The following is a 13,192-nucleotide window of genomic DNA, read 5'->3' on the forward strand; positions in this document are numbered from 1 at the left end:
CCAAGTGCCCTACAGTCAACGACAGTCTGGGACTCGTTAGTATAGCAGAACTCTAAAGTTCTGGGGGCTGCAGCTCAACAGGAGACTAGGTTTCTGTTCATTGTAATTTACAGGTAAGAAAATAGGAGGAACAACTGTGCTACTTCCAAAAAAAAAAGTAGAGATGAGCAAAGAGGAAAAGGGCAAGTCTCTATCCCTTCAATCAAAGAATAGAATCTAGTTGATTGAGGCAGGATCATGTAACCTAGCTGACCCTGTTGTTGGCTTCTACACCTGTTTTGGTGTGACAAACTATTGCCCAGTGAGAAGGCCCTTTCATGCCCTGTCCAACACTCCAATTAAGTTTACCCATCAAAGGTGACTAATACATATTTATTAGAGATGGGCCAAAGCTGAACAATTCAGATCTGGATCAAAATTTTCCAAGGTTTTGCTTCACCCCGTGTCCATGCTGAAGTTCCAATCTGACTATCGTCAATTTCAAGGGTATTAGGATATAGGCTATTAGTTCAGGCCCAGCTTTATTGTTTGTTTTAGGGCTGCATTTATATTGTTTGCAGTGATGCAGAAGTTCTAGAGGCGCCAGGCTTTCAACTTCAGTAGGGCCAGGATTTCACCCTGAAAGTTTTAGTGCTACTGGTCTGATTGCATGGTAGCTTTCCTGAGAAGTTAGCTGAGAAAAACCATGGGCAAACACTATATTCAGAATTCAAATTTAACCTGGTTGAAGAATGACTGGGAAACAAGAAGTGAAAATTGTCAACTGTGCCTGGATCCATGCAGCTTATTTCAAGGGACAGTTTTGCTACCAAATTATCCTTGTTATGCAAATTTCCTCACCAACTGGCTGGTTCCCAGTTATGCATGGGGAGAAGCGGTGGCCACATCTGCTTCCCGTTTTGCCGTTTCAGAGACTAACCATCTGTTTGGCCTCATCCCGAACAGCCTGCTCAGTGCTGATTAACTTCCTCACCGAGCCAGCCCGAGGCCCACCGTCTGCTGCAAGGTGTAGATTTATTTTTTTTCTAACTGCTTACAAACCAGAACCTTCACTTCTCTCCCAAGGGACAGGAAGGCGTTGGTTTGTGTGATTTGCAGCCGGTGGTGGCAGCAGAAACAGCACCAGCAGCTGCCCTCTATCATTCACATGTTTAATACGTGTGGTTGGGATAGATAAAACTGGGAATCGTTCCGTGACCTGGGACATTCTTTAAAGCAGTGAGATCGTATTTTTTTTTTTTTTAAAGTGGGGAGGTTGGGGGGGGCTAAATGCCATAGTCCTTAATTCAGCAAAACTCCCATTGCAGTCTGTGCAGTCAAACAAGGGTTTTGCTTACTTAAGGACCACTGCTATTTCACACATGCCAAATAAATATGGTCAATATGGACTCGGAAACTCCTGCATGCTAATCCCATCTTGAAAATGCTATCCTTTTCTAGCCTTGGATTTTGGAGGGAAGTAGCCTCAGTTTTGGTGCTTCAGTTTTTGATTGCCCAGGTTTTCAGAGGTGCTGAGCTTCTGGTTGTTTCATGCTGTGTGCCCAGAAACTGAAGTACCAAAAATAAGAGCCCATGGCCTGGAAAAACTTGGGCCTTACTCTCTCTGTATCTCAGTTATCCTGTTTGTAAAATGGGATAATAGTATTGCTATACTCTCCTGCCAGGCAGGATGTGACCGTTAACACTTGTAATGTGCTTTGAACATGAAGCTACTGATGTCTGGTGTCACGCAGCATTGTGGTAAAAGTGCTCACCCACCAAGGCATCTATGCATGATCATGCATCCGTAAAGCAGCGTGTGCTTCCAGGGAGAGGCATGCAAACTAAAAAGAGCACAATGCTGGCCATCATCAGATAGCTTGTGCTCCCATACCCCTCTATGGTCTGCTCTCCCTAGCTGGACTTTGTCTCTTATAATACAGTGTGGCCAGGCAACTGCTACAATGTATGCCTCGGCTCACTGAGAGGGGATGCTGTGGTGCATGATGGGGGATGTAGGCCAACCAAGACAATTGGCCCATAGAAGAGAATGAGGCACTGCAGTATCATTTCAGAATAAAAATATGCGGATTTTCAGCCAACAAATTTGCAGCTTGGTGTTTTTTGTTTTTGTTTTTTTTTGTCTTCTGCTGAAAACTCAATATTTTACAGTGGCAAACCCCTTATTTTCAGACTGGCTTTATTCACAAGTTAACAAAAATAATTTAACATGGCCAACCTATGGGACGTTTAAGACTAAATCTGATTTTTCTAGTTGCAGTTTAAGAATGTATTTTAATAATAATAATAAATAAAAAGATCATAAGAGCCAATATTCTCAGATCTAGGTCCCAAAGTTGGGCTTCTAAATTTTGAAACCTAAATAAAAGTGACTTGACTTTCAGAAGTGCTGAGTATCAACAACTCCAAGTGGTTTCAATGTAATTTGTGGGTGCTGAGCACTTCTGAAACTACCTTGAGACTTTTAGATGCCTAAATGTAAATTTGGAAGGCTAACTTTAGATACCCAAGGGTGAAAATGTTGGGCAGCATTAATTATACTTTGCATTTATATAGTACTTATAACCTAGTGATGTCTTTGCACCTACCATGGTATATAAGTTAAGCAGGCTATTAGAACAGCAAAGAAAACACTACAAAGGGTACAATGAAATATCTTTGAAATATTGTGCATGTTCACAGTTTTTTTCAGTCACACAAACTCCCATTTAAGTCAATGGGTGTTTTTTGGCTTAGTGCAAGGACTTGGTAATACTGCATAAAGCCATCAGGATTTGGTCCAATGCATGTGACTGGAAGTTCTCCCATGATTATTTCCACAAGTGCTGCCTACTACCATTTAAAACTATAGTGTAATTTTATTTGATATAATCTGTATGCTACAGTAAATAAAATAAGGAAACCAAGCTGTAGGTGTGCTTTATTATGACTAGCAAAATTATAAATTCACTTGACCAGATTTGGATTTGATGTACCATAAAGTATGAACTGTTGTGCATGCTGTCCTCAAGTTTTTTCCTTTATCACATTGTGTTCAACACCTGTATAAAATATTTACAAACTCCTTGTTCTACACGAAAACAGAGCTGGAGTCCTAGTTGCCATTGCTACTGCAGAAGGTTTGAAAGGGAGAGTATTCATGGAGGCTCTGCTGTTCAGAAAGGTCCAGCGAAGAACTCATAGTGACAGTAAATTAAAATGGAAATCATCTCCAGCGTGCTGTGTTCCTAATTACCATGACTCTCCAAGCAGGACACTTGTGTTGTTAAAACTATCCTTGGCAGTGAAAGAAAGGGGTGGGGGCTGGAATGAAAGAGCCAACTAAAGGTATCAAAGTCTGGGCTAGAGCAGGGGTTCTCACAACAAAATTTTTGGTGGCCTCTGATAATTTTTCCTAAAATATTTAATTAACTTTAGAAAAAAATGACATGCACACACTCACACGTGCGCGTGTGTGTGTGTCCAAAGCATTGTAATTTATTTATGTAGGGTTTTTTTTTGCAGACTCAATAATACTGTACAGGTGTCTCTATTCTTTACTGGACCTAAACAGAAATAAGGTGCTTTGCACATTCTTAGCTGTTTAAATTTTCTTTTGCTTTTTTTGGTTGCTTTTTTTTTTTTTTTTTTTTTTAAGGCTTGCTAACTCGTAAGTCTGCTGTTGTGAAAAGTGATACTTGTTTGTTAATCACTTTCCACAGCTGCCCAGCTATCCAGTAAGTGAAAAGTGTTATTAACAAACATTAAAAATATCACTTTTCACAGCAGACTTTCAGCCCTGGCAAACTGGGAGGGCGGGAGGGGAACAACTTAATCTTGGGCTTAGGGGGTGGCGGGGGTAGGGAGGCAGCAGGGACCCGAGCAGTCACTTGCAGCCAGGGGCTGCAGCCCAAAGCCCTGTGGTTGGGACCTGTTGCCATGTGGCCAAAGCCCAGGGCCAGAGGGGGCAAGGGCCGAGAGCACGAAGCCCCGTGACTGAGTGATGGAACCCGCTGCCATGTGGCAGGCACCCAAAGCCCAATGGCCGCAGCCTGCCGCCCAACACCTCAGGGCTGAAGCCTGAGCCCCATTGCCTTCAGGAAGGTGGGGAACTCACAATGGCTGCCTGCTCCTCCAGTATTTGTGTTGCCAGAGGGGAGCAGAGCTTAACCCCTGCTGGCAGCCCCAGGGGAGGTGGCGACTGCTGCTTTTGCTCCCTTCCCCACCCCCGCAAAAGGCCATGACCACAGGAAAAGCCCCTTGCGGCTGCACTTGAGAAACGCTGGGCTAGAGGGAGGTGGTGTCTTTTGCTTGGGATTCTCAGCTGCAGACCCTGTAGTGGAGTGAGATGCCAAGGCTATTTTTGCAAGGAGCCAGGAAGAAGGTGTTCTCTCGTAACTTTTAGCCCAGCACTTATGGTACCCACCTGGAATGTGGGAGCCTCACCCCAATTTGTTCCCCCCCCAGGAGAGACGAGATGTGAACAAGGATCTGCCACTTCTCACGTGAGTGTCTGAACCACTAGGCTATGGTGCAGTTGTTCCACTGTGGAAAAATAAGAAAGGAATCACTGTGAAGTGCATGAGAATGACTGTGGAGCCTGGTTAGCGCACTCGCTTGGGAGCTGGGAGACCCAGGGGACTTGCTCCAAAGACCTTTTTAAAAATTATTTATCCTCAATGGAACAGCTTTTACAGGCCAGACTGAGGGATCCCCGTCCAGCAGACTAGCCCAGAGCCTGGTGGTTAGGGCACTCACCTCAGAGGTGGAAGATTCTGGGTAAAATCTGTTTTCCCCACTCAGGTGGAGTGGGATTTAAACATGGGGGGAAGGTCTCCCAGATGAGTAGCCTAACCGCTGGGCTAAGTGTTAGGAAGGAGCACTGCTCCTTTGCCCTGGCCACTTTGTGTAAACCTGCCTGTAGTGGCCTGATCTGATAGGCGAGCTCTGGCTTACTGTACTGAGAGCTGGAAGTGAGTTAGGGGGCAGAGCAAAAGTTGCGGGTGAGTGAGTTGAGCTGGTGGCTGAGCAGGGGTTTTGTGAAGTCCCCCCATGAAGTCGAATGTTGGGAGTTATGCATTTAACGTGGCAGCTACACCCCTCACGCCTTTCGTGAAGCTAGCCTTAAATGGGAAGAGTGGAAGGCAGACAAGGGTGCACAGCAGGCTTAAAGCTCCCATTTGTACAGGCTGGATCGTGCTGCTCCCTGCATGCCATCCTCCTTGTGCTGCAGTAGCGCAGACTGAGGTATTCCTAAATGAGGCTGGCTTGGAAGAGCTGCAAAATGCCTCTTCCCATTTAAGCCCTTATGTAAACTGTATTAAACTGCAAGATCAACCATGCCCCGCCATGCCTCCCACAGGAGCACTCTCTTGGGATTTATGACCAAAGTACAGCAGTGCTGTGGCACAAAGCTGATGCAGTGCAGCCAGGGCTTGGCCCGTCAGTGTCTGAAGATCAAGGACCTGATTATATTCCGCTTGCTTTAGGCTAAGGTCCATATGGTTACACTAGTGTAGAGGAGAACAGAAAATCAGGCTGCATGGCCCCAAGCTCAGCTTAGTGCGCCCACCCTTCCTTGCACCACTTTACCCGCATAGCTGTGCACACAGAGGCACCCATGCAGAAAAGGGTGTAAGCTGTGCAGAATGTCACTCTAGAACTAGACAACAAGCCTTTTACCAAGCTGTCTTTCTTACACAATACGTCACGCCTTCCAGATATAATTTAATTTAAAAAAAAATCAAGCAAATTTAATAAAAATTTAAAATGTAAATACAATGGTCTTAAAGAAAAAGGGGGTTACAATATAAAAATCACAGAAAAAATGTATAATTACAACTTATTTATATATCAGCTATAAAAGGCAGTGCCGGGGGCCGGGGAGATGGAAGAAATTCAAAAAAGCAATGCTTATTATGATGCTATTTACATCTCTTATCAATTTAACTTAAAACCATTCACTATGGTTACTCTCTACTTTTAGGGTAGAGATAAACCATGACAAGCTAGTACACCAGAGCCTAGGAGGGGAAATGGGAGGTTACACTAACTACGGGCGTAATTTGTTTAGCTACCCACAGATCTCCTTGTATATGGATCATTTTTCACTTGTGTTCATCTCCATAAATAAAATTATCAATACATTTATTTCCAAACAAATAGAGGCTGATTTTTGTGCAAACAATGTGAAACAAAAGCCCCTCTCAAATAAGAAATGCTGCTGCTACTGCTTTTATGCTACTCCCTTTGATACACTGTATCTTATTAATAAGCTAAATTATACAATTGTATTATTTATTGTACAACATTCACATATTCTGTTAAATAGGAAAAATCCTAGTGCCAAGAAACACAGCCACTGTGATAATGTATTAGCATACTATGCATAACTATATATAGAGAGCGTTATGTATGATACACACAACCACACACTTGCGTGTGCCTGGTGACAAAACAAGCAACAACCACACACACAAACCATTTAAATGCAGAGAAATCCTATGAATCAGAAATCATGTAAATTTCATAGTCACATATACTAGTTTCACTCTAACGGCCCAAAGCAACACAGCTCTAAGGGGGCACCGCTCCATTGGAGCAGTGCCTGCTTACATCAGTAGTTACTTTGGCCCTCTCTCTGTTGGGCTTTAGCAAAAAAATGCCCTAAAAGAGAGGCTCCTTGTGGCCTGAGCAGTGGTAAGAAAATGATTTTCAAATGCTAAACATAATCTGTGTGTAACACTTTGTGAGAGAGCTGTGAATATCAGTAATAGAAACAGCTCCCTGGTTCCAGGAGATTATGGTACATTCTTCAGCTGTCCAGTTAGCTGCGACTGATGCACAGAATACACTGAAAAAACTCTCAGCAATGACAGTGTACCTACTTGGTCAGAAACGCAGAGCGAACAGCCTGCAATCATGGTGTGAGAAGGAAGGACAGGTGAATTAGGCCCTGCCAAAAGCATGAAAATTAAAAAGAAATAGAATATAAACTATGAATTAAAAAAAAAAAATCATCTTAGTGTGTTATGTCTGCCCTTGCTGTTTAACATCAGATTCTTCCTAGAAACGTTTAAATGTTATGGGTTCGCTGATATGGTCTTTGTTGACACAGTATATACAACAGACTCATTGAGGAAATCTCTTTTTCTCATTGAGGAAATCTCTTTTTAGGCACAAAAATGGGTAGAAACCCCCCTCTTGGTTTACCCAGGCGTAACTCCACTGAAGTCACTGGCATTACACTAGTGTATAATCAGCGTGAGATTACGATCGGGACTATAGTTTATATTACTGAATATGCTGCAATTTACACTGTATTAGCTCTTGTTTCATCCATGTATGTGCATGTGTGGCTGCATATGTTTATACAGGCCATGCATATATACATGCTTTCTGTGTAATATCACCCTTATGATCCAAGGCGCTTGGCTTTTACAAAATAAATTTCTTATCGTTAGGAGTGAATGTACAATGTAATAAGAGTGAGGTGTAAAACATATGCAAAAGTGTCATTCCGTTGGAGTTGCTTTTGATTTACAGCTGCGTAAGTGAAAGCAGAACCAGGACCACTCTGTCTGTTTATATATTATACATAGGTATATACATACATTGCACCAAATTCATCCTTGGTACAAGTGCACTCAGTTCCACTGAATTTGGTGCATAATATGATTCTGTAATATTATATTATTTATATATAATACAAGACTTAGAAATGGTCTTGTTGCAATATAAGATTTTGTTTATGGTGTAGTACCAATCCCTTAAATACAATGGAAATATTTGTACATTCACTAGATTGGGCAACTCAATCAACTGGTTATTATTACCTGTACTGTTGTGGAAATATTCCAGCTCTGATGGGAGCTGCTTAACCAAGTTGCATAAATATCATTATTACCCAGTCTTAAAAACAGTAGGATGTTTGGGGAGCGGAATGAGCTATTTGGAAGAGGAACTAAAGAAGACAGACAGATTATCTGTTGTCATTCTGCTTCAGATATGTTTTCATTTTACTGGAATTTAAACAGCTATTTGGGAGGGGCATGCCAAGAAGGGAGCTCAGAGTGAGAGAGGAAAAAACAGATAGATAAAGGTGTTTTTGTTTTGTAGGGCTTGATCCTTGCTCTGGCCTCAATCCAGCAAGAAAACCCTTAAATTTGGGATTAACTTTAAACCTATGAATAGTTCCATTTACGTTCATGGGACTATTCAGGCACACTCCAAAGTGCTTGGGTGGCTCAGGGCCAGAGTCCTCAGTGTCTTGCAAGATGGAGCCCTTAATAAATAGTTCATTTGAGGGAAAGGGGGGGGAGGGAGATGGGCACTATACTTTTTTTTTAAATGGCTGATTAATTCATTTCCGTGCTTTAAAAAAATCATTATGGGCTAAATTTTCAGACACAGCCTACAAAATTAGCCAGAGGACTTGCTGTGCAAGCGGAATGGCCATGCTCATATGCAAAATGGATGGAAATTTTGCAGCCAGTTGTAAAAATTTTGCCCCCAAAATGATAGAAGGATGCATAAAAACATTCCCCAAACATTTTCTTTCCTACTGCATATCATATTTTTCTAAATAATAAAATTTCTTTTAAAAAATCCTAAATAAATGGAACTGTTTTCTCATGCACAGAGATTTTTAAATCTATATTTTTAAGGAAAAAAAATGACTTTTTATTGGATAAGGAGGGAAAACATTTATTTTAAAAAACCAACAAAACCCTTTTCTCCAAAAAAAGGAAATTTCCACTACAGGGTGTGTATTACAAGGATGTGTCTCACGTCCTTCAAACAACTGGCATTATGCCTCACAATACAAATATAATATGCCGCGCTGGCAAGAAAATCCACACCTTGGCATGTGCTATTGTATTATTTTACTTTACTGCTAAAATAATTCCACCCCAGGGTCTAGGCTTGCAACACCATTCCAGGTCCCCACGGCACCACCTGAGGGGCCTCGGTGGGCCCCTTCATCTCTATTTTAATTAAGTCTTCCCAATGATCGAAGTAATAATGGGAAGTCAAAAAATATATGTCTGGTGTAAGAGCCCTATTCTCAACATGTTAGCAGAAAGTCTTTCTAGCTTTCAGCCAAGTTTTTGTGCATTTCCACATGCTTAACTGCCTTGGGGAGGGAGATCTGCAGAAAGCAATAGCTAAAAGGAAGTGGATTCAGCTACCTGCCTACAAAAGCTCCTACTTACTAAAGGTTGGTGATCCAAATATTTGTAATAAAAACATCAATATTCTTTTTATAAAATTGAAGTACAATGCATGCTACCAAAAGGAAAAAAATCATGGGGTCAGGTCTTCTAATTTTGATGTCTGGATGCTTTTACTGTCCAATAGACTGGTATTTTTAATCGTCATTGTTCAGCTCCAGTAGTACAGTTGTCAAGGTCGCTTCTGTGTGGGAGGGGTTTTAACTCACGTGGAAACGGTGCTCCCCTCGTGTTATGTGAGAAGAAAACTCGTATCTGTCCTGGCTGTGGTAGCCACACATGTTGCATTCAAAAGGATCGCGGAACCCATGACAGCCCATGTGGATGGTGTACATCACGTGATCCAAGAAAAGGACTCTACAGTGTTCACACTTGTAAACTTTTACTTGTTCCCCATTGCTGGTGATCACTTTGAAAGCATCATGGGAATTGTCAGTACCTGCCCTCAGGACATCATATTGCCGCTGTTCTTCTTTTATAGACAGGCCATTTCTTGCGTGAGGGGCTATGTGATTGGTCAGGTAAATTAAACCACTGCGCTCCTCGTTATTACTCTCTGTATCCGTTGAGTCTTGGCAGCTGTTGCTGGGGGAGGCATCCCTTTCAGAAGAGATGGATTTGGCTTTGGAGAGCAGCAACAAGTTTTCCACCGCAGTATCCTGAGCTGTATGATTGGAACGAGTGTGATTGTCCCCAAGAGGTTTGTGGAGTTGATACATGGAGCTGATGACAGGTGCTACTTCAGAGCTGCCTGGAGGTGTCTGTACAAGGGGACGCAAAGACTCCGCCCCTAGGTAATTGATGGCATTGTTAATGGCCTGGTCTATAACATGAGTTTGCATCATCTCACTCTCCTTCTCATAGTTAGTGGTGGCATCATATGGAACATCAGACAAGCATTTCTCACCTGCATTCCAAAACAGTCAAGAGTTAGACATTTGGGATTCAATGTGTCTCAGCAAGGGGAACTACACAAAAATGAGGAAGTTAGTTAAACAGGAATTAAAAGGTACAGTGCCAAAAGTGAAATCCCAACAAGCTGCACAGAAACGTTTTAAAGACATCATAACAGAGGCTCAATTTAAATGTATACTCCAAACTAAAAAACATAGTAAGAGGACCAAAAAAGTGGCATCATGGCTAAACAACAAAGCAAAAGAAGCAGTTAGAGGCAAAAAACATCATTTAAAAAGTGAAGAAAATAGAAAGGAGCATAAATTCTGGCAAGTGAAGTGTAAATATATAAATAGGAAGGCCAAAAAAGAATGTGAAGAACATCTAGCCAAAGACTCAAAAAGTAACAACAATTTTTTTTTTTAAGTACATCAGAAGCAGGAAGTCTGCTAAACAACCACTGGATAATCGAGATTCTAAAGGAGCCCTCAAGAAAGATAAGACTATTGTGGAGAAACTAAATGAATTCTTTGCATCAGACTTCATGATTGAGGATATGAGGGAGATTCCCAAACCTGAGCCATTCTTTTTAGGTAACACATCTGAGGAACTGTTCAAGATTGAGGTGTCATTAGAAGTAGTTTTGGAACAAATTGATAAATTAAACAGTAATAAGTCACCAGGACCAGATGGTATCCGCCCAAAAGTTCTGAAGGAACTCAAATGTGAAATTGCAGAGCTACTAAATGTGGTATGTAACTTATCATTTAAATCAGCATCTATACCAGAAGACTGGAGGATAGGTAATGTGATGCCAATTTTTAAAAAAGGCTCAATTCCAGCAATTACAGGTGGGTAAGCCTAACTTCAATACCAGACAAATTGGTTGCAACTATAATAATGAACAGAATTATCAGACACATAGATTAATACAATTGGGGAAGTGTAAACATGGTTTAGTAAAGGGAAATCATGCCTCACCAATCTGCTAGAGTTCTTTGAGGGGTCAACAAGCATGTGGACAAGGGTGATCCACTGGATAGAGTTTACTTAGATTTTCAGAAAGCCTTTGACAAGATCCCTCATCAAAGGCTCTTAAGCAAAGTAAGCAGTTATGGGATAAGAGGGAAGGTCCTCTCATGGATCAGTAACTAGTTAAAAGATAGGAAACAAAGGGTAGAAATAAATGGTCAGTTTTCAGAATGGAGAGAGGTAAATGATGTCCTGGGGCCAGTATTGTTCAACATATTCATAAATTATCTGGAAAAAGGGATAAACAATGAGATGGCAAAACTTGTAGATGATACAAAACTACTCAAGATAGATACGTCCAAAGCAAACTGCAAAGCGTTACAAAGGGATCTCTAAAAACTGGGAGACAGGGCAACAAAACGGCAGATGAAATTCAATGTTGATAAATGCAGAGTAATGAACATTGGAAAACATAATCCCAACTATATATAAAAAACGATGAAGTCTAAATTAGCTGCTACCACTCAAGAAAGAGATCTTGGAGTCATTGTGGATAGTTCTCTGAAAACATCCACTCGATGTGCAGCAGCAGTCAAAAAAGCTAACAGGATGTTGGGAATCATTAGGAAAGGGATAGATAATAAGATAGAAAATATTGTATTGCCTCTATAAATCCATGGGACGGACACATCTTGAATACTGCATGCAGAGCTGGTCGCCCCATCTCGAAAAAGGTATACTGGAATTGGAAAAGGTATAAAAAAGGGCAACTAAAATGATTAGGGGTATGAAACAGATTTCATATGAGGAGAGATTAATAAGACTGAGACTTTTCAGCTTGGAAAAGAGACGGCTAAGGAGGGATATGATAGAGGTCTATAAAATTATGACTGGTGTGGAGAAAGTAAATAAGTAAGTGTTATTTACTGTTTCTCATACAAGAATTAGGGGACACCAAATGAAATTAATAGGCAGCAGGTTTAAAATGAACAAAAGGAAGTATTTCTTCACATCGTCAACCTTGCCAGAAGATGTGAAGGCCAAGACTATATTGGGGTTAAAAAAAGAACTAGATAAGTTCATGGAGGATAGATCCATCAATGGCTATTAGCCAGGATAAGCAGGGATTGCTGTTTGACAGTCTGGGAATGGCTGATGGGATGGATCACTTGATGATTACCTGTTCTATTCATTCTGAAGCACCCTCTGAAGCACCTGGCATTGGCCACTATCGGAAGACAGGATACTGGGCTAGCTGGAACATTGATCTGACCCAGTATGGCTGTTCTTATGTTCTATGTCAATAAAATCAAAATAGAAAGATGCAATGTAGGGTACAAATCTGAATCTGAAATTGAGACCTTCTGTGAAGAGCTCTCCATCCCCTAATGCACTGCACTAGAACTGGTTGGAAAATGTTTTTTCCCCACTGCAGAAAATGTTTTCTGGCAAAAAATCAAAAACTGAAATATTTTGACCAATCATAGGCTAGACACTAGTTATGAAAAGAAGGTTCACATATCCATACATTTTCTGTAATGAAAAGTATAACTTGCAGGAGCAACATAAGGCAATGTTTCCGAAATAAATAATTCCATTAAACTGAAAGTCAGTATTCTGCCTGGAATGGGACTATTGTTTTGAGCTGTCTCCGAACAGTCATTTTTGCCAAACAAATCTAGGTGTGAGCTTGCAGTAGGGTCCACTGAAAATATTACAACTGCATATCAATCATATAGTTAACAGATAACATATTGCAAGCAAAGAAACAATGTAAGGAGCAATTTTCAGGTATATCAGCTAAGATTCCCAAAAGTTACTGTGTGTCCAACTTCCAATAATTAAAAGGGGGTGCTTTTAAAAATACTTTTAAAAGTGCTTTCATTTTTAAAAGTTAAACCCCGTAAAGTGTCTCAAATTGGGCATCCAAAAATTGAAGTGCTATTATTTCTAGTCACTTTTGAAAATGTCAGTTCTGTAGAAACATGTTAACAATAAAAGCATAGCTGGGAATTGGAGAAATTGTTTAAAAATGTGGCTGCTGATTTAACGTATATCTGCACACTAATGCTACCCTTCACTCATGGATGCTAAACTCTGTTCAATTAATCGGT

General features: G+C 41.0%; 1 protein-coding gene across 4 annotated transcripts in view; it reads right to left on the minus strand.

Moving 5' to 3' along the window:
* Positions 1-5,711: 5,711 nt before the first annotated feature.
* IKZF1 (IKAROS family zinc finger 1) overlaps positions 5,712-13,192 on the minus strand; it is a 93,162-nt gene continuing 85,681 nt past the window's right edge. For all 4 annotated transcript variants that reach the window (XM_067550327.1, XM_067550326.1, XM_067550329.1 and 1 more), the window contains one exon: positions 5,712-10,119. In XM_067550327.1, the coding sequence (XP_067406428.1) occupies positions 9,413-10,119 (707 nt within the window). In that variant the 3' untranslated portion in view covers positions 5,712-9,412. The remainder of the gene's footprint in view (positions 10,120-13,192) is intronic.

Source organism: Emydura macquarii, unplaced genomic scaffold (assembly GCF_026122565.2).
Source record: "Emydura macquarii macquarii isolate MOO-44397 ecotype Brisbane River unplaced genomic scaffold, CSIRO-AGI_Emac_v2 contig_1263, whole genome shotgun sequence".
NCBI classification, from domain to species: Eukaryota; Metazoa; Chordata; order Testudines; family Chelidae; genus Emydura; species Emydura macquarii.